Source organism: Lepisosteus oculatus, chromosome 3 (assembly GCF_040954835.1).
Source record: "Lepisosteus oculatus isolate fLepOcu1 chromosome 3, fLepOcu1.hap2, whole genome shotgun sequence".
In the NCBI taxonomy this organism is placed as follows: Eukaryota; Metazoa; Chordata; class Actinopteri; order Semionotiformes; family Lepisosteidae; genus Lepisosteus; species Lepisosteus oculatus.
In genome coordinates this window covers 5,608,604-5,630,042 of record NC_090698.1, presented here as the reverse complement: position 1 = coordinate 5,630,042, position 21,439 = coordinate 5,608,604, and the positions used below count along the sequence as shown (strand labels likewise).

The window sequence follows — 21,439 nt, the reverse complement described above, 5'->3', positions numbered from 1 at the left end:
CTGCCCGATGTTACCCAGGTGGTGCTGCCCCCCAGTGGTGGGTGAAGTAGGTCCATTACTAAGAGTCCCAGGATCCTTCAGGATGATAAGGGCTGTACAAATGCATGTAATTACCATTGCAATGGTGAGCTAAGGTGTCAAGCTCCGGCTGTTTCCCAGAGGGGTAGAGAGTGAAATCTTGCAGGAGGTGAAGGGACAGTGGTCAGATATCTCCAGGGCTACCCTGTCGTGTGCCCCGTAAAACCTATTCCAGTCACACACGGTCCCCAGCATGTGACCTGGGCAGAAAACGCAAGAGGGTTTGCAGTTGCAGGAGATGGAGGTGCACCTGCGGGGTCATGAACTCTGGGGTGGGGCCAGTCAGTGGGCGGGGACAGGCCTCCCAGACCCTTGTCATGTGACTAGAGTGGGATCTGAGATTTGCTGGCATAAGTAACAAGGAAATAATCTGTGGTAAAAAAGGATATTTTATTAATTAAGGGTCGGGGAAAAGAGAAACCAAAACCTAAAGCATCTCCATGTTCAAAACCAAAAACTAGGAAACCATAATAACCAATACTTCCTGTTTACCTTTCTTCTGCGTCCCCAGTTCAGAAGGGTTGATTTGTGCTTAGTCTCCCCCTTGTGGTCACATCGTGCCGCTACAGTTTTGGGAAGGCTTGCTCTTCGCAGGATTTGATCCTGATTTGATTGTTATTTCTAAATCTTTAAGTTTCTAAAACGTGTCCAGCTCAAAGAGACTCTTCATGGCTGGGGACACTAAGTTAACTGAAGAATTGATTGGCTTAATTATTCATTAAGGAGCCACAGCTTTTTCTCCCCCCAAAAGATCTTTACATTCCAGAACTGACCTGACCACAGTGAAATTGTTGAAAGGCTTTTGAAACAGAGAGTTTACTGGCTGCCTATAAAACCTGCTGGACTGGAGCTCCAATGAACCCCAGAGTTACAGGACAGCTAGTATCACAACATCGTCCAGCATTTCTGGCCAAGGAGGCGAGGGGGGAACTGGCCACCAGGCAGTGATCAGAATGATCAGAGATTCAGACCACAAACAACTAGGTCACGGACTTCAAACTTTATTTTTTTCCCCAAATATAATCCTTTAAAATTGAGCATGTTTAGTGTTTTGCACAGCCAGTGAAGGACGCGCCTGTCTGATACGAGCCGATGCCTTTCGACTCAGGACAGTGCAAACTGCTGAAGGAAATAGGAGTGTTGTTGCATGCCTGAGCTGAGGGGGTCTTCAGTCTTTGGGGGGCCAGTGTTTGTGCAGGTCTTCACTCATCACTTCTTTTCGGGCTCATCACAGTCTTCACTGGATCAATCCAACAGCTGCCCCCAGCTCTGAAGGTGCTGCTAATACCCCTAAAGAAACAGCAGCCCCTCCAAGACCAGGGCAGAACTTCTGCCCGACTTTATCATGTTGTATCCAGGTCTTTCTCACCTGACGTTCAATCAGAATTAACAAAGGGTTTCACTGCCTGCTGCTGGCCATCCCTGACTGAGGTGCTCTGTCATCCTGTGGGCAGGAGTGGGGGGCGGGGAGGGGGGCAGGTGATCGCTGTGATGTCTGAAGGCAGGGTGGTGGACGGGATGTAGAAAATCAGCATCTGTCCACTCCACAGCGGGGCTGGGGGGGGGCTCAGTTGTACATGGTACTGTGGAGCCACTGCAAGAGGCAGAAACAGTGTTAGCACCAGAGAGCGCTACTCCAGGATGACAGACTCTGAGGCCCCCAGTTGCGTCTGCTTCAGATAGAGAACACTGGCACCTCGTTAGTCTCGTTAGTCAAGGCTTAACTGGAAAGCGGCACTGGTGTCAAACGCCCACCGCCAGCAAGATTCCCTGCTGTGGGTAACACTATAGCACAGCGAGGTTCCTGTTTAAGGGACTGCTGTGTTTTTGCCTGCTCTGTTCTGTGCTTAGTGCTGTGTTGCACAAGTATTTCCCCCACGACCAGTCTAATATACCCAGGCTCCTGCAACAGGACCCTCACACTCACCTGCCTGTAGTGGAGGGTGATGGTCCCATTTCCCAGCGTATGGAAGGAATGAAACCTCCCTGTGGGAAAACGGACACAAATCACGCGTCTCCTCATACTCTTCACAGCACACAGCACCTCACTCCGAGCCCGAGTCTTCCAGGTTTCATCAGCACTGCCTACTCTGAGTGTCCGGCACTCTCAGCAATGCATTGAAACAAGTAGCCATTACAGATTAACCTCTCAGAGGACTCCGCGACCTCCCTGGCGCTTACGAGACCGCAGTGCTGTCAGTGAGCGACGCGCCTCCCCTCCTGTTTGGCGCTGTGGCCCGTAAGGCCGGTGAATTAAGCTGAATGACCTGAAGGTGGGCGTGTCACAGGAGTGTGCCTACACTTCCTTATTCTCCCCGTGTGGGGCTGCAGGCTTTACAACAATGACAATAATAATAATTGTTAATAAGTGAGATGGGGATTATTAGGAGGCCATGATTGGTAAAGGCCAGGGGGGAATATGGTTTTACCTTCCCATTCTCCTGAGCTCTCACTCTCTCATTCTCTTTGTCAGTGTCTCACCTATCATGATGTCCAGTTTAAGCAGGAGGTGCAGGAATCCTGGGTAGCTGATGGTCAGGTCGGGGTCAGTGTATCGCAGGCCGATCAGCTGCAACACGAAATCATCAACCTGCAGCCCTAGACAGAAGCAAACAAACGGTGATCACTGCTCCCAGACAAGCTTTGAAAGCGCCAGATAGCGAGCAGGGGCCTGCAACCCTGGTCCCTGGGAGCCGAAATCCAGCTGTTCTTACAGGTCGTTCGAAACAGGACAATCTACATCACCTGTTTTTTTTTAAGGATTGGAAACATCCATTTGCTCAATTAAGAGCAAATTGGTCTTTAGGGACCAGAAGGTATGACGTCTTTTTGGTATGAAATAATCACTAAATTCCTTGTTTAAGTAATCACACTTAGTCTGGGGCTTTAGAAATTGCTGATTTAAGCATGGCCCATTAAACCTCTGTTTTCAACGGTAAGAGAAAAATTCTCGGAATGAATTCCTCTTTATTCCTGCAGGCGAGGACGTTCCTGACCCCCCTCATGGCTGAAGCCTGCTCATTCACATGGTAGCTCCAGCAGGCCGAGGATTCAAGCTGGCAGCTCTGGCCTGGGCTCCGCGCCTCGTACCTGCAGCCTGCAGGGCAGGAATGATCTCGGGGTAATCCAGCGACTGGGACCTGTTCTTGTCAAAGTGCACAAAGATATCCTGACGATGAGAAAAAAACAAAACAGGAACAGCTTCTGCGAGAGCCCTTGTGTGAAAATAAACACAGGTTACAGATCCACTCAAACAAAGGCTAAAATCTAGTAGGTACAAACATTTAATGGACGACTACTGGAAACAGAGCTTGACAACTGGACTGGACAACTGCAGCTGTGCTGCAAACGATCGGGCTGTCTTACCGTCCACTTCCTGAACTTCTCCCACAGGGCCTCAAACTCCTCCAGCTCCAGCCTGCCGAGTCCCCGGGTCTGTGCCATCACCACGGTCAAGGATGACCACTGCTCTCCCCAGCCCTGCCCCACCTACAGCGACTGCAGTGACTGCAGCTCCCAGAGAGACTGCAGCGACTGCAGCAACTGCAGCTCCCAGAGAGACTGCAGCGACTGTAGCTACCGGACAGACTGCAGCTCCTGGAGAGACTGCAGCTACCAGACAGACTGTAGCTACCAGACAGACTGCAGCGACTGTAGCTCCCGGAGAGACTGCAGCTCCTGGACAGACTGTAGCTCCCAGAAAGACTGTAGCGACTGCAGCTCCTGGAGAGACTGCAGCTCCTGGAGAGACTGCAGCTCCTGGAGAGACTGCAGCTACCAGACAGACTGCAGCTCCCAGAGAGACTGCAGCTACCAGAGAGACTGTAGCGACTGCAGCTCCTGGAGAGACTGCAGCTCCTGGAGAGACTGTAGCTACCGGACAGACTGCAGCTCCTGGAGAGACTGCAGCTACCAGACAGACTGCAGCGACTGTAGCTCCCGGAGAGACTGCAGCTCCTGGACAGACTGTAGCTCCCAGAAAGACTGTAGCGACTGCAGCTCCTGGAGAGACTGCAGCTCCTGGAGAGACTGCAGCTCCTGGAGAGACTGCAGCTACCAGACAGACTGCAGCTCCCAGAGAGACTGCAGCTACCAGAGAGACTGTAGCGACTGCAGCTCCTGGAGAGACTGCAGCTCCTGGAGAGACTGCAGCTACCAGACAGACTGCAGCTCCCAGAGAGACTGCAGCTACCAGAGAGACTGTAGCAACTGCAGCTCCTGGAGAGACTGCAGCTACCGGACAGACTGCAGCTACCGGACAGACTGCAGCTACCGGACAGACTGCAGCTACCGGACAGACTGCAGCTCCTGGAGAGACTGTAGCAACTGCAGCTCCTGGAGAGACTGCAGCTCCCAGAGAGACTGCAGCTCCCAGAGAGACTGCAGCTCCCAGAGAGACTGTAGCAACTGCAGCTACCAGACAGACTGCAGCTACCAGACAGACTGCAGCTCCTGGAGAGACTGCAGCTACCGGACAGACTGCAGCTACCGGACAGACTGCAGCTATCGGACAGACTGCAGCTACCGGACAGACTGCAGCTACCGGACAGACTGCAGCTACCGGACAGACTGCAGCTCCCAGAGAGACTGTAGCGACTGCAGCTACCAGACAGACTGCAGCTACCAGACAGACTGCAGCTACCAGACAGACTGCAGCTCCTGGAGAGACTGCAGCTCCTGGAGAGACTGCAGCTACCAGACAGACTGCAGCGACTGTAGCTCCCAGAGAGACTGCAGCTCCTACACCTGCCAACTGTAACCTTCTACAGTGACCCAAGAAGTGTTTTGTGGGAGATCTCAGGGATACACGTCAATTCGTGCGAACTTACAAGATCCGGACATCATGGACAAGTGTGAAGGAATAAACAATTTGGGAATGGATGGCCAGCGTCCAGTAGTAGTCTTGGCCTGTCCAACACAAAGTGAACTGTAGGCAGGGGTTCCTAATAAATTAACCAGTGAGTGTACCTAATCCTGCAGTTTGTAAAACCTGAGATGGATCAAACCACTACTCAGTGGCAGTGATCTGGCCATCCCTGCCACACAGCCTCCTTGTAATCACTGTGTCGGCTGACCACCCTGGAGAGAGGGTGGGGGACAGAGGGAATCCTATTTGGGGTCTATTGTTTATTGTCCTTTGGCGGAAGGATACATCCATCAGTGCCACAAAACTCTTGCAACGCTCCAGGCAAAATCCCTCCCTGCTCCCAGCCAGTGCTGCCACAGGAACCAACAGAAAACAGGAAATAGTCAGAGCAACAGAAACAACCCCCAGAAAAACTCAAGACCACTTCCTTGGCTGTCACACCGTGACTTCCTGCTTCCCTCACAGTGGGTGACAGCCTGCGACTGGGCTGTAGCGGACATCTGCATCATGATCAGAGTGCAGAGGCCTCCCAGATCAAGGTGAGAAGCACCTCAGGGTGGCTCAGACTGCAGTGCGATTAAGGGGGGTTTCAAAATCACCCCAGGAAATTAATATGGAAGAACACCAGAGCCCAGCTGCACTTGCCCAAGCCCAGGTCAGCCAGTGAGTGGGTAAATGGCTGAGGGTGCAGGGCAGCAGCCCCAGCAAGTTTCAGCCCACAGAGGCAGAATCAAGTACACTGGCTTAGTGTCTGACCTTGCAGACACTGCCTACTACAAACAAGAGGAGGCCACTCAGATTATCTAGCTCATTTGGTAGTTAGTAGCCAATTGATCCTAAGATCTCGTCCAGCCATTTCTTTCCTATGTAACCAGTAACCTCCCACGCCCCTGTGTAACCAGTCCCAGTCCTCGGCCCCTGTGTAACCACTCCTGCCCCTCACCCCTGTGTAACCAGTCCCTCTCCTCGGACCCTGTGTAACCAGTAACCTCCCAAGCCCCTGTGTAACCAGTCCGTCTCCTCGGCCCCTGTGTAATCAGTCCTGCCCTCCGGCCACCTGTGCAACCAGTCCTGTCCCTCACCCCCGTGTAACCAGTCCCTGTCCTCAGCCCCTGTGTAACCAGTTCTGCCCCTCACCCCTGTGTAACCAGTCCCTGTCCTCAGCCCCTGTGTAACCAGTTCTGCCCCTTGGCTCCTGTTTGATTCCTGATTTACGGATAACAAGGAAGGCTGGAGGCAAAGACCAGAACATCTTTCATATGGTCATCACTCGTGTTGTGACAACTACTAATGGCGATGGTCTGCTGGTGTGACCTAATAGTTGACCTCTGACCCCCACACTCACCCCCTGTCACGATGACTTCCTTCAGCAGGCCTTGCAGTTCCACTGCTCCACAGCGCCCCCCCTGACGGGAATCGAGAACAGCGCATTTTGATACAGCAGGGCACAGATTCGCGGTGGCTGTGTGACCAGGGGGCAGTCCCAGGAAGAAACACTCACCGCAGCAGCATGCTTCATAAAGAGCTCCCGGGCGGCATCCTGGGAAGGCAGCACTGACACAGCAGGAGTGGGAAACTGGGAGGGAGAAGACACAGCACAGCGCCTGAGCTAAGGAAACAGCCTGAGATTCACAAACAAGCCAGACGCTAATCTGATACTGTCATACCATTGCATCTGTAAAAGATCTGCAGTGTCAAAAGACAGCTGGGAACCTTTTAAGGCGTGAGATTTCCACAAACTCATTTAAAATGGAACTGCAACACTATTGTTATATTTCGGAGTTAGAAAGAATCAGTATTGGTGAGTGCATTTCAAACCACAATCACAATAAAATGTACACAGTCACTTGTAAAACCTCCAATTTACATCACAAAATAGACACAATTACCAGGTACGCGCAGCGCCATGTTCTGTGATTCAGAAAGAAGCAACAAAACTTACGTGAAGCGGCCCTATGGCATTGTAAACAAGCAGGCTTGTGATACATCTCTTTTAATCCAGTAGAAATATTGCTCTGGACTTCTGTGGTGAAATATCTGCTGCACAACCTGTGCTTATTAGCTGGTACATCACATACTAGTCGATATAGTGACCATGAGCAGGAAGCACTACGTCTCGTCACAGTTCAAGGGATCTCTTGTTCTCGCCCGTGGTGAGACCAGGGGTTTGCAACAACATGGACAGTTACAGTCATGACCACCACAGCACAAGGCCGTCACCCTGCAGTTACAGCGCTGACCGCCACAGAGTGGGCCCGTCACCCAGCGGTCAGCGATAACACTGACCACCACAGCACAGACAAGTACAGTACTGGGAGAGAGAGGCAGTGGTTACCTTGTCCCTCAGGTCGCTGCTGACTTTGTCAGCCGGTCTGGGAACAAAGGAGAGACAGCAGTTACAGGGATAATCAGACCAACAAACTGGATAAGAAAACAGCTGGTGTTGTCATGCAGAGCACGAGGCAGGAGAGCTGGGGCTGGCTGCAAGGATGGGTTCTGCCCCGTCCCGGGCTGCTGTCTGACGTGACGACACAGATCTACAGATCTATAGATCTGATGATCACAGATCTGTCCGCAGCAGATGTTTCTCCCTTGTTCAGAAGGCCACTACTGAAGCTCGCTGGGATAAAACATGTTCCCAGTTTAGGCACCTAGAACGATTCAGGAAAGGGGCCCAGGAACGATATTTCACACAGGCCTGTGGGCTGTTGAACATACTGCGACACAAGAGTTCTTCTGACAGACCTACTAGTGCTGGGGAAAAAAAAACAAGAACCAACTTCTATTCTCTCTGGTCCCATCAATGACTCTGCCCCATCTTTTATTACAATGCTTCTAAATTGTATTTGTGCCCTTGAATTTGGAATATTTTTACATCTTACATTTGTACAAAAAATTGAGACAATTATGTTGCCTCAGGTTGCTGATATACTCACAGATGCCCAGGCCCTTTACTGCCCCGCTTATCTGCCTCATTTCGGCTTTCAGCTGCCCCACGACCTGCTCTTCTGCCCCTTCCCTGTGTGGTCCTAGTCACATGTGCTGGGACTCTCACTGACTGCTCGCCCACCCCCTGCTAGCCCTCTCCCCTCCCTCAGACTCACACTGCCTTGTTGCCCTTCTCAGTGTAGACGCGCAGGACGAACTCTCCCTCCTGATTGGCCATCGAGGTGGAAGGGATGATGATGTAATGTCCAGGTGCCAGGGCACTGCGAATCACCACCTCTCTCTGCTGGTTGTACTGGGGCGTGCCGATCAGGGGCTGGGCTCTGGCCAGGTCCCAGGAGGGCAGGTACATCTTGTTAGTACTCACCTGCAAGGCACCTGCCTGTAGTTACCTGTCTCGGGCGCGTGTGATTGTCTTTCATGGGCGCACCTAGTTACCTGTGTCAGGTGTGTGTGTGTGGTTCTGTTTCATGGGAGAGTGTAGTTAGTTACCTGTGTCAGGTGTGTGTGTGTGGTTCTGTTTCATGGGAGAGTGTAGTCACCTGTGTCAGGTGTGTGTGTGTGGTTCTGTTTCATGGAAGAGTGTAGTTAGTTACCTGTGTCAGGTGTGTGTGTGTGGTTCTGTTTCATGGGAGAGTGTAGTTAGTTACCTGTGTCAGGTGTGTGTGTGTGGTTCTGTTTCATGGGAGAGTGTAGTTAGTTACCTGTGTCAGGTGTGTGTGTGTGGTTCTGTTTCATGGGAGAGTGTAGTTAGTTACCTGTGTCAGGTGTATGTGTGTGGTTCTGTTTCATGGGAGAGTGTAGTTAGTTACCTGTGTCAGGTGTGTGTGTGGTTCTGTTTCATGGGAGAGTGTAGTTAGTTACCTGTGTCAGGTGTGTGTGTGTGGTTCTGTTTCATGGGAGAGTTTAGTTAGTTACCCGTGTCAGGTGTGTGTGTGTGGTTCTGTTTCATGAGAGAGTGTAGTTAGTTACCTGTGTCAGGTGTGTGTGTGTGGTTCTGTTTCATGGGAGAGTGTAGTTAGTTACCTGTGTCAGGTGTGTGTGTGGTTCTGTTTCATGGGAGAGTGTAGTTAGTTACCTGTGTCAGGTGTGTGTGTCGTTCTGTTTCATGGAAGAGTGTAGTTACCTGTGTCGGGTGTGTGTGTGGTTCTGTTTCATGGGAGAGTGTAGTTAGTTACCTGTGTCAGGTGTGTGTGTCGTTCTGTTTCATGGAAGAGTGTAGTTACCTGTGTCGGGTGTGTGTGTGTGTGGTTCTGTTTCATGGGAGAGTGTAGTCACCTGTGTCAGGTGTGTTACCTGGTAGATGTGGAGACCGATGTCGAGGGTAACTCCTTTCTGTCTCTGGTGCTTTTGCATCAATGCCACCAGAAAACTGCAAGTCAGGGCGGGGTCACTCGGGTCATCGTCCTCCTCCAGAAGTGTCATCCGGAACTGGGGGTTCAGCCAGTATCGTCCTGCAATGACACACGGTCCTCATGCCACACCTGAGGGGTCACACTCATCACACACTGGGACAGCAGAATGGGCTCCTGGGCACTACATCTCTCCTTATGTTACTATTTTATAATCCATCCAGGAGCTCTTTAGATACAAACCAAAATAATTTTCTTTACTTTGTAGATATTGTTCTAAATAAGCACCATATTGTAGCTGATGGTCTTTAAGAGCATCAGCACCATGCTTTGTTTTCATGCTTATGTTTGATATAAAACTGAAAGCCAAGGGAATCTGGAGGTGAACTTTAGACTAAGGATTACAGGTTTGAATCCAGGTAATACCACTAGTCAAGACTGCTAATGAGGTTCTGCGAGACACAACAGCATGACCCATCAGGAACGGCCTTGACTAAATGCAGAGCTGGGGGCTGAACCTGAATTCCTGGACTGCCGGGCTCCAAATTCTTCTGCCTCCAGCCCGGGACAGACGACCCCAGAGTGCTTTTGGTGAGCACGGCCCCAGTCCAGAATGAGAGCCCCCACCATTTTCTCTCCTAGTATTTCGGTCTTGCCTCGCCTGGCGCAGAGGGAGGTCTGCAGTCCAGTAGACCCCAGGGCAGGCTGATCAGCATTAGGCAATTCCAAAGCACGTCCGAGCCCTATTCTCCGTGTGCATACGGCAGATGCAATTATGGATATAATTAGAACACAAGAGCTGTTCTGACACACAAAGGGAGGCTGCTCGGTCCATCCTGCTCATTGGTCGGAGACTGATAAAAGAATTGTCTGGCAGTTTCCTCAACGATCCCACAGCTCCAACAACGTGGCGGAGCAGCTTCTTCCAGACACCCACCAACCTTTGTGTAAAGCACCGCTTCCTGACTTCATAAACGTCATAAATGTGCTCCCCTTCAGGCTCCAATTATGCCCTTGGAATCTACTTTTGGTACTGCTCCTCAAGGTGCCCCGAGTACTGACCATTGCTTTTCATTAGGTGTTTCTTTCTCAGGATCCCAGGGGATACTGCAGGTCCCTGCTCGTGTCTGAAGTGTCTTACAAACAAGCTGACAGGATCTTCCGGGATGGGACCCAGGTGCAGGTGTGAATCCACTCTTTGGGTTCAGGTGGTGCTACAATAAAAGGGACCAAGGGCTTGGATCTCTGCGTTTTGATTATGTGCGAACATGGTATATCTGTGCCTCCCTAGTGGCTCAACTAGTAACGACGCACGTCCGTGCTCAGGCTGAGCTCTCTGAGCACGGGGGTGTCCCAGGGCGGGTAGGGCAGGCTCGGTTTAAACAGCCAGGGCTCTCACCCCTGTAGCATCCTGGGCTCTCGCAAGCGCGTGACACTCGTCGGTGAGGGAGGCACCTCTCCTCGAATCGGTGAGGATCCTTCGGCACATTCTGGCGACGTATCAAAATCCGAGTGGCTGGAAGTCTGCCCCCCCCCTTCCTCCTTGTGTGTAAGAATACAGACGAACCAAAACAAGCCAAGCCGAGATGCGAGAACCAATCGTGGCTGGCTACTTCAAATCAGGAGAATTCGAATAAAGACAGCTGGCTGTGTTGTTCATGTGTTGTGATGACAGGGTCTGTAGCTCATTAAACTGGGAATGGAGGCAACTTTGTAGGTTTCCTCTAAGCTACATTCCACCCTGCACAGCCGACCTCTCCTTCAGAATTCCAGACCCGAGCGGTATGAAGGTGAGAAATCACTTCTGACCCATCTCCCCAAAACCAGGGTCCCTCAGATAAAACATCTCAAGCTTACACTGTACATCCGGAGACTACCTCTCCTTAAAACCCTCAGCTCCTCCTAAAGTTCTGCTTCAGACCTCATCGCCGGCACGGAGGACCGGCCTCCGAGCCCCCCTGAGTTCGGAGAGCAGGTCCTGGGCCGTGCTCCTGTCCCCCCTCACCCGCGACGCTGGGGGGGCCCCCTGCGGAGATGCCAGGCACCCAGCTGCCGTGGTGGGTGGCACACTCCCAGGGCCGGGTTACGGCGCCCGGCCCGCTCAGGGTGCTGTCGCTCAGGTGGCAAACCTCCATCATGTTGAAATTGCGCTGGAAGTCAGACACCTCCATCCTGCACGGAAATGGAGAGGGAGGGGGGAGAGAGAAACAGCGGGAAGAATTCCTGAACAAAACCCCAGACCGGCACCGGAAGTTACAGACACCCCACCCTCTGTGTCCAGCCATGCACACCATCGACACAGAAAGCCTGCGCATACTGGGAAAGGGGACTCTACGGGTTTTGATCTTGGAACTTCTTTGGACAATTTCTAAACCTTTTGGGCTTCCATCTCCAAGGGTTAAAGTAAATACCCTTGTTTTTCAGCTTTACTGTACACCCGCCCCACCTGGAATCTGTAAATTGATTCTCTGAAGAAGACTTGAAGACTGTGAGAACTCCAGGGGTGGGATGAGCACCTATAGACAGGCTTTATCCTGAGAGGCCCGCCTGTCGGAGCCCATCGTCTCTCTGACGCACGGCGAGCTGCTCAGCGCCCGACAGGAGGGGCAGTGTGTCTCTCGCGGACATCACTGAGAGGTGTGTAGGCATTTTGGCAAATTGCAGGAGTTGCTGCTGCACTGAAGCCGAATCGGGTCAGCTCTGCAGTCTGCCCGACCGCTGTGGCACCGAGCCGGGTGCCGTCTCTTGGGGAATCCCAGGCTGCTTCGCCCAGGTTTCAACTGCCCCAGGGCTCACACCGCACTGCGCGTGAGTCCCTTTCCTCCTCGAGCTACAGTAGTCCTTCATAATCACGCCTCAGCAAGGGGTATTCCAATGCATTTCATGCAAGGCTGCTGGTCTGAACATGACAGGGCCGGGTTTGCAAGAGGAACACCAACGTGTAGGTCACAGGGCAGAGCTCACCAGAACTCCCCATCTATCTGCTGCACCCTCTGCACCCTGGCCTGCTCCTCGGCGCTGACCTTGGCCCATTCCAACCTGCAGAGACAACACACAACACATCCTTATTGCCTCTGCACTGAAGCTCCAGATGAGGTCCAGGCCCTCCTGTCTACCAGCCCAGACACTCCACTGGCTGCACCGGCTGTGTGAAGCTCATGCTCTGCTGCCCTCCAGTCCTGAGTCCTTACACACTTCCACTTACGCCCCACCTTTGTCCCCTGGGTCTTTATGTCATCACTGACCCTAAAGCCACTGCTCCAGGCGGACTCTTAATAACCTTACGGAAGGCAAGCCCCCCCATGATCTCGTTTATTCAAGCCCTGACATTCAGTTCCTTTGATACAGAGGGGTAGGACCTTCATATCCTTCGTGCCTGGGTAATTGTTACAGCAATGTCCTTTCAATAACATGGAAACCTGCACAGTGCATAGCATCCTGAATGATATATCTAATCCCTGCTCTGTGCCTGTGTTTCTGGTCACTGCTCTGTGTCACTGGTCACTGCTGTGCTCCTGTGTCTATCTACTCTGTGTCTGTGTATCTGTTCTGTGCTCCTGTGTCTATCTACTCTGTGTCTGTGTATCTGTTCTGTGCTCCTGTGTCTATCTACTCTGTGTATCTGTTCTGTGCTCCTGTGTCTATCTACTCTGTGTATCTGTTCTGTGCTCCTGTGTCTATCTACTCTGTGTCTGTGTATCTGTTCTGTACTCCTGTGTCACCGGTCACTGCTGTGCTCCTGTGTCTATCTACTCTGTGTCTGTGTATTTGTTCTGTACTCCCATGTATCTGTTCTAGCTCTGTGTTTCTAGCCACTGCTGTGCTCCTGTGTCTATCTACTCTGTGTCTGTCTATCTGTTCTGGCTCTGTGTGTTTGTGCTGTGCGCAAACACTGCTGTATCTGACTGCTGTGCGCCTGTGTCTATCTACTCTGCGTCTGTCTATCTGTTCTGGCTCTGTGTTTGTGGTCACTGCTGTGCGCCTGTGTCTATCTACTCTGTGTCTGTCTATCTGTTCTAGCTCTGTGTGTTTGTGGTCACTGCTGTGCACCTGTGTCTACCTACTCTGTGTCTGTGTATCTGTTCTGTGCTCCTGTGTCTATCTACTCTGTGTCTGTGTATCTGTTCTGGCTCTGTGTGTTTGTGGTCACTACTGTGCGCCTGTTTCTATCTACTCTGCGTCTGTCTATCTGTTCTGGCTCTGTGTTTGTGGTCACTGCTGTGCGCCTGTTTCTATCTACTCTGCGCCTGTCTATCTGTTCTAGCTCTGTGTGTTTGTGGTCACTGCTGTGCGCCTGTGTCTATCTACTCTGCGTCTGTCTATCTGTTCTAGCTCTGTGTGTTTGTGGTCACTGCTGTGCGCCTGTGTCTATCTACTCTGCGTCTGTCTATCTGTTCTAGCTCTGTGTGTTTGTGGTCACTGCTGTGCGCCTGTGTCTATCTACTCTGCGTCTGTCTATCTGTTCTGGCTCTGTGTGTTTGTGGTCACTGCTGTGCGCCTGTGTCTATCTACTCTGCGTCTGTCTATCTGTTCTGGCTCTGTGTTTGTGGTCACTGCTGTGCGCCTGTGTCTATCTACTATGCGTCTGTCTATCTGTTCTGGCTCTGTGTTTGTGGTCACTGCTGTGCGCCTGTGTCTATCTACTCTGTGTCTGTCTATCTGTTCTGGCTCTGTGTTTGTGGTCACTGCTGTGCGCCTGTGTCTATCTACTATGCGTCTGTCTATCTGTTCTGGCTCTGTGTTTGTGGTCACTGCTGTGCGCCTGTGTCTATCTACTCTGTGTCTGTGCCTGTCTGATCACTGCTCTGACTGGCCTCTTCTCCCCTTGCATGCTGTGTCTCCCAGCCCTTTGCCATCGGTCATACCAGCTGTTGTCGCTCCAGGGGCCCGTCCACTCTGTGTGACCCCAGGGGTTCCTCACGCGCACCAGGTCAGCCTCCCCCAAGTAACACCTCACCTGAGCAAGAGCGAGCGAACAGAATGGGAAGGTGGAGGGGGAGACGGCAAGCATGGTTCAAGTTAGACAAAACGGAAGGAGGGACACAGAGAAAGTGGTAGAGAGAGGGAGACCAAGAGGTAAAAGAGAGGGCAGAGACAGAAGGCAGAGGGGAGAGGGTGCTCATGCACAGACATAGTGACAGGTTCCCACCTAATTCCAGTTACAGAGGAGACATTTTTAAAGGGCTCATAGTGAACTGGACTGTCCCCTTTCCTTATGTGTGTCTGCAGGTGGGCTCACTACATGACCCTGCAGGGCCAGTAGACAGTGCCTTTAGAATTGAGATCACAGCATTATAGTAATGTGATAAAAGGAACAGAAAATACCTATGAAAAACGAGCAGTTACACAGCTATTCTTGTCAGCTTTCTGTGTGCAAACTAAGTTGTGAGACACGGCTATCGAAAGCATTTAAAACTTCCTCTGGCCTGCACAGTCAGCTTGCACATCAGGGACTCCGACAGCTCCCAAAAGCAGGACAGTCAAAAGGGCACTCCCACAACAATAAACTTCTTAAAATAAACCACGAGTTACACAAAGAGAGGAAATTCTGATTTTTCGTGGTGATTGGGGAGTGTTTGCAGAGCTGCAGTGCCAGTAATGGCCAGTAGGGGTCACCTTCTCCAGGCCGGTGACAGAGTAGGCATGCTTGAAGAGGATGCCCTGCTCATTCTTCTTCTCCATTTCCCCCTGTAAAACACACAAAGCAGAGAGAGGAAGTTCAGCCGTTCCTGCAACTTTATTTGCTTGTTCCTATTTGCTTTATTTGGGAATCTCCAGACAGAATCCACACATTTCTTTTGTGAAATAGGTGCCAGAGCTATAAAATATACTGTACACACATGCTATACGCTGATTTAGAATGATTTAGAAATATGGCCAATATGGAGCTCCTGCAAATTGCTGGCAGCAGCAGTTTGTTAACATCACTAATCCTGCTTGTCCTGATATTATCTGCAGGCTTTCAGGTGGAAAGCCCCGCCCCCCTCTTTCCTCCTCCAATCGCCTGCAAGACTCCCCTGGCTGGGGGGGTGGAGTCAGAGATGCCCGCTGTCACAGGAACCAGCTAAAACCGAGACAGCAGAAACGACAGGCGCGCATACCCACAGCGCAACAAGACAAACAGGTGGTTGTCTGAACTGGCGCCCGCTGGGCAGCGAGTACCCACCTGAGTGTTGACGCAGTTGATGAGCGCACCCTTCTCCAGCAGCGGGCGGAGGAAGCCCGCGAGGTCAGGTGGCAGCAGTGGGATGGTGAAGATTTCGGTCACGCCCCCCGTCATGTCCACTAAGGCCTCGTGAGGGAAGCCCAACTGCAGAGCCTGGTACCCGCCCTTCAGCCTGGAGACACACACACAGGACGAACAGGAAAACTGGGCGAAGAGCCTGTTAAAACCGTCATCGCCATCACACCCAAATCCAGCAAGTGCACACAGACAGCGTTCGAAGAGTCAAAGGTTGTAGTTTGCACTATTATTTCGATGCACACAACCCTGCCGTACACAGAAACAAAGCATCACCAGGAATGTAAAGGACAGTGAGCTTCAACAGCATGGAGTGCTCAGTCAACAAGGGGTGAGCAGCTCGTTCCAGACTCCCACCACCCTTTGTGCAAGGAAGTGGCACCTATTCTCCGTCTTAAATGAGCTGCCTCATAATTTCCACGGGAACCATTGAGGCAAGGTAGCTGCGGTTTTCCTGTAACAAGGGGAAAGCCTGAAACAGAGCTTTGGGCTGGAGCAAAAACCTTTTTTTTTAAGGTCCCTGCAACAGGGCAGGTATGTGAAAACAGGGTGGAGCCACCAGGGGGCAGCGATGGAGCACTCCACAAGCAGCTCAAGAGGAAATGAAGGAACTGGCATCCCCTGTGGACACCAGTTCCCTGTGAACAGTAACTCAGAGAAGACAGGCTGGCTGTCTGCTCAGACCCAAGTCTTCAAGTCTTCCTGATAGTGAAGATCTCAGGGTGAGATCACCTGCCACACTGGGACGAGGGATTTAAATTTTACAGATCAGATTTGAATAATTATCTCTTTGCACTGGGAGTACTAGCCTCTGTCACATTAGATACGGGTAAGAAGGAAGATGTAGCAGGCTGGCCAGACGGGTTTGACCGAGAGAGACTTCCACTGTCACTGTCGGGTTCAAGGGGAAACTGGGCGTGCCTTCATTCAAACTAACGTTGGGAATCGTCCGTTTGTCTTCTAGCCTCCAATTAAAAGGCGACAGTGTTACGAGCAGATTTCCCTACCAAAGAGAGGGGATCTGTTAGTGTCTTGTTAAGCTCTGGGAACAAATCTGTAACTGTTACAGAGAAGTGATATTTTCACCCAATTGATTATGTGAGCAAGTCTTAGTAGACTGCTAAATCCCCAAGAAGTGCAACCTTTTAACTTAAACATATACTGCAGAGGAAGATTAAATATAGATTAAATCTCCAGGAGGATTAAAAGGATCAATTGTCTAACTTTGTCTTTCAATTTACGAGCAGCACGCATGATGCGTCCCACACATGGAATAGGCTCATGAACAAGAGCCCTGCAGCTGGGAAACCCTGTCCTGGTTCAGACTGCTGTGGAGTGGGAGTCTGAGTGGGTCAGCTGCCAGACCATCAACAGATGCCAGGAGCATGAGAGTGCAAAAGAAAGTCGACAGAAGGCTACTATATACTGTACCCAACACAACACCAGGCTTAAAACGCAGGAAGCACAAACACACATGCAGACGGGCATCTGGAATAGCGTGCTCCAGAAGGGCCTGAAGTGGGGGCTGACTGAGAAAGACTGCACTGGCACCACAGGCCACGGACGTGCTGTTGGGAATTTGTGGGGGTCCCAGTGCACCCGGGGGGGGTGTTCACCCCGAAACACACAGGCTGCCGCGGCGCAGGGAAGTGCCGGGAGCGAGGACGGAGACTGACTTGGCGTAGGCCTTCTCCAGCAGCGCACTCCAGAACTCGTCCCGTTCCGCCGAGTGGAGGTACACCAGCTGGCCGCCCTCCGTGGGCAGGAAGTCGTCCACCTCCACTTCCTTCCACTCTCCATACTGCCAGAACTACAAAGGAACACAGGATGTCAAACGCAGAGCAATGTCCCCCCTGATGTGTTTCTCGATCATAATCCCTCCTCTTAAGGGTGCTCCGGCTCTTTCTTATTTTGCTGATTACGAGTACCTGCCCCCAGTCCGGCCCGTCCTTAATTAAGCCAGACGCTCTCCCTTCCCTGGGTTCAGCATTGGAAGACGGATGCCCGGAGGCCAGCCTACCATCACGTCGCCCTATGTCCGTGGCTTGAGGGCACAGGCCTCTTATCAGCATCCCGAGCCAGCTGAGTCTGGGGCTCAGAGCGCCTAGCCTCGTCATCCCGTTTTTATTCCCTGTTCCCTGTCCCTATACCGGATCCCGGTTTTTAACCTTGTCTCGTGTTCATCTCGGATGGATCACCCGGTTTTGGACCTTGGACTTCTCCCCGGATTTCTCCCCTGGACTCCTTGGGCTTGTTCGCCTTGGCCACGCCCCCCGAGCACCAGTTCACTGTCGTCACGCCCCCCTGTTCATCAACCTCTCCTGATCCTCATCATCTCCTCCCCGTTGTCCTACTGCACTTACTTCTGGATTATACCGTCTGCATAGGCACTGAACTACACTAGAAACAGCAAGAAACAGGAGCCTCTTCAACATGGTCACAAAACAAGAGCCAAAGTCCTGTGCCTTTCAAAGCTTGGGAGCGCAGTGCCCCTGGTTTGTGGTTCAGTTACAGCCCCTGTCCTGCGTCGGAATGGCAGGGCTTAGAAAAACTGATCTGCAGCCCGCGGGTGGCACCAGTCAAGGTTCCCAATGGACTAACAGAGGAGCAGGGCGTCTCAGGACTGACCTGGAAGCGGAAGCAGCCGGTATACTCGCGGTCAAATCCCTGCCCTTCGGGGACAACGCGCTCCAGCAGGGCTCTGTGCTGGGAGAGAGAGGCCACAGCTGACAGGAACCAGCAATCACCTGCAAACCAACAACAGCATGTCACCACTGCCCAGAGAGAGACACGCTGGCGTCGGCCCCACGTCCCCACAGCCCGGAGAGAGACGGGCCGAGACACTCTGGCGTCGGCACCATGTCCCCACAGCCCGGAGAGAGAGACGGCATGACACATCCTTTTGCAAAGTTAAAAGGCATTCAAATGTTTTTCAAAACAACACAGTATTCTGCAGAATTGACACAGTGTATGAAACCTTAGTGGATTTTTGCAAGCTGTAAACTAGCCAGCTGGACGTTTAAGACAATATCGACTCACTCAGTATTCCCTGACAAACGTCTGTCCTTGTTGCGCCGTCAACAATGAACTTCGGAGACACACAGATGTCCTGAGAGAAGAAATCAAGGAAAAGCGAAAAAAGGAATCGGTAAGCAGGAGAAAACTGAATTTAGTCAAACCCATTAAACCTGACGAGTTTCCTATAGAATGCAATCAAGGGCATCCCTACTGAACTGAACCAATTCCTGTTGACAGGAGGACACTTTATACACAGCACAACACCAGGCATAAAATGAAGGAAGCACAAACACACATGCACCTGGAATAGCTTGCTCTTGTGGATTTTACAGAAGCAGGCGCAGGCTGCAAAGGAACAAGAAAAGGTTTGTTCCCATGCTGAAAAGGGAAGAAAAGAAACACAACGCTTTCAACGCAGAAAGACATCCGAAAGCGAAATGTTCCTGAAACGAGGATCACACCTTCCCCCTTCTCTCAGCGACAGACTCGTTTCCTTCTAATCCTCTCTAATCATCTGCAGGCTTTGATTTCACCCCTCTCTCGGCTTCACGCCCCCCCAGTGTCCACTCTGCCTCCTCTCCACTCCCGGCTTTTATTCTCCCCTGCTGACTTCCCTCTCTTCCCTCTGTTTCCCACACCGGAGGAAGGCTCCACAGCCGAAACGCTGGCCTTTCAGCACAGGAATAAACCCTTGAATCGTTCATTGTAGCCTGCGCCTGCTGACACAGCCCCCCACTCTGTAGCAGGGCCTGAGGCAGGTGCTGACTGAAGCGGCTCGGTCCACCTGGGTGGGTGTTCACCCTGAAACACACGGGGGGGAGGGGTCCGCTGTGCCAGGCCCGAGCTGCGTGTCTGGAGGGGAGCAGCAGAGCCTGTACTGGCCTGTGCCAGAGCGCTGTGCTGCATTCCTGCAGAGAGATCAAATTCGACGACTCCAGGCTTCCCCGGTCGCAACAGGGGAGCGATTCAAGGTTAAATGCAGAGTTGCACTGAATTGCATTGGCCAGTTCTGCTCCACCATCGCTTTTTATCGACGGTGATGAATAATTTCCCCGTGTTTGTGCACACACACCTTCGGGCATCTGTTTCCAGATCTGTGACACCTGCAGCAGTCAGCACTCAGCGAAGCCACAGCCACACCTCCAGCTCAAACATGACAACACACACAGATCTTTTATGTAGCCCGCAAAGAAATTACCAAGGCAGCCAAAAGGTTTAACTCCCTTCACCCTCTCTTCAAAGTGGCTCTTCAGCAGTTTATCAGTCCCAGAATCCCATCCCGGCCTTTTCTGAATGGATCAGGTGACAGCTGTGGGGTCATCCAGCATGGACAGACCCGCTGTTCCACACACCCACTGCTCTCTGTGTAAAGAGCGGCTGCCTGTTCTAAGTCCTGAGCGCAGACGCTCAGGCGGAATGCCGGGACAGTATTTTGCTTCTATCTTCGGCGCTGGAAGCACGGCGGCTGAGACACGAAACTGCGAGTTACTCTCTGCCCTGACAAGTCCACGTCAGCTAGAGGCAAATATGAACGTATCTGCAAGGTACTGTATATAGCATGCCAATCCACGTAATAAAATATTACAAAACGCTAACTTGATTAAACTTAAAAATTACAGTCACGCGAGTTACCTTGGGTCTTTTCCACACTAGTTTGGAGTTGTAGTGCACGGGGAAACTCTTATCCACGAACAGCCCCACTTCCGAGCCGGTCCGGGAAAACGTCCGAACTGCGGTCGGGTTTTCTTCGGCCCGGTGAGCGGTGGGGGGCTGCGTGATGCTGCTTCGCTTAGCCCGGGCGACGTCTCTTTCCATGTCTGTCGCCCCACAGCCTGAACACACCCACAAAAACTATACTGGAACCCGTTGCCGGTGAACCCTGACGGACCACAGCTCAGCTCCCGCACCTACGAGTGGAAACAGTGAAAATGAAAACACTCCTTCGCGTCATGCAGCTGGTGTCTCTCCCCGCTACTCCACCTTCAACCTGTTTTCTGCAATACAGGAAGAGACGAAGAGCGAGTCCCCCTCAGTATTTACCCGCCGACGGTCCTTAACACCGCGTACCTGCGGCCAGACGCTGCACACGCGCAGTCACGCGTGGGTTTCAAACACGCAGGCGGCGCTCCCACCGCCTTGAGAAATTAGAGCTTTACGCTCTTAACCTGCACGGTTCATACTTCCTTCAGGACTCTGGAGGCGAAACACAAGCTAAGCGAACAGACGCCCGGCGGGGAAGATCGGGTAAATCGGGTTGTGTTTTGTGTGTATATAGCGTCACTCACACGAGCACGTCCAAGTGGACTACGACAGGCGTAAAGCACACTCAAAACACCGTTGAACAAGAATGGGGCAATAACTTTTCTACCTCAAACACAGCAAAGTTTAAGCATTATATCGAACAAGGGACTAGCGTGTTTAAACTCGGGTTTAAAGAGAAAGCAAAACTCCATCTGATAAAGGAATCATGGGCTGTTTTAAACTCGGGTTTAAAGAGAAAGCAAAACTCCACCTGATAAAGGACTCATGAGCTGTTTTAAACTCGGGTTTAAAGAGAAAGCAAAAGTCCACCTGATAAAGGAATCATGAGCTGTAAATACGTACGCACACCTGAATAGGCACTAGACTCTTACAGTAGCTCGCAGGTGTGAAAAATACGCTTAAGGAAGGGAGCATTCAAGGGTGAGAGTCCCCAGTCTCATCTCTGCAACTGAAGGCTTCCTTCTTCCCCGAAGAGATGACACAGTGAACTAGCTCTGAGAGGTCACGTCGCAGCGCCAGAACCTCGGAATCGCGCAACCAGGAAGCAGCCGAGTCCGCGCTGAGGTCTGGTGGCGCACCGCAGCCCGACGCGGTCCTGTCAGCCGAGTCGCTGTCTCCCTCGCCGGGCTCACAGCCACCCGGAGCCCCTGCTTGAAACCCAGGAGCGACAGGACA

The 21,439-nt window shown here is 51.9% G+C and overlaps 1 protein-coding gene across 2 annotated transcripts; it reads right to left on the bottom strand.

Moving 5' to 3' along the window:
- Window positions 1-1,059: 1,059 nt before the first annotated feature.
- Window positions 1,060-21,216, bottom strand: LOC102688500 (calpain-1 catalytic subunit). 2 transcript variants are annotated; one of them, XM_015340780.2, is made up of 21 exons: window positions 21,136-21,216; window positions 20,135-20,409; window positions 18,524-18,593; window positions 18,113-18,231; window positions 17,161-17,294; window positions 15,410-15,581; window positions 14,860-14,931; window positions 14,109-14,200; window positions 12,208-12,282; window positions 11,249-11,415; window positions 9,188-9,345; window positions 8,050-8,258; window positions 7,281-7,317; window positions 6,447-6,521; window positions 6,291-6,351; window positions 5,231-5,295; window positions 3,445-3,513; window positions 3,169-3,247; window positions 2,560-2,676; window positions 2,006-2,064; window positions 1,060-1,672 (listed from the first exon to the last, which is right to left on the bottom strand). In XM_015340780.2, the coding sequence occupies exons 2-21, from the start codon at window positions 20,315-20,317 to the stop codon at window positions 1,646-1,648; spliced, it is 2,040 nt and encodes a 679-aa protein (XP_015196266.2). In that variant the 5' UTR covers window positions 20,318-20,409; window positions 21,136-21,216; the 3' UTR covers window positions 1,060-1,645. The 2 variants fall into 2 exon arrangements, with proteins under 2 accessions (XP_015196266.2, XP_015196265.2); XM_015340779.2 differs by lacking the exon at window positions 21,136-21,216 and adding an exon at window positions 20,570-20,699.
- Between the last annotated feature and the right edge of the window lie 223 nt (window positions 21,217-21,439).

Coding starts and splice junctions, on each gene's coding strand:
- LOC102688500 (XM_015340780.2), bottom strand. CDS start 20,317: ATGGAAAGAGACGTCGCCCGGGCTAAGCGAAGCAGCATCACGCAGCCC. Junction 7,318..8,049: donor GAGAAGGGCAACAAGGCAGT/GTGAGTCTGAGG, acceptor CTTTGTTCCCAG/ACCGGCTGACAAAGTCAGCA. Junction 1,673..2,005: donor TCACCCTCCACTACAGGCAG/GTGAGTGTGAGG, acceptor TGCCTCTTGCAG/TGGCTCCACAGTACCATGTA.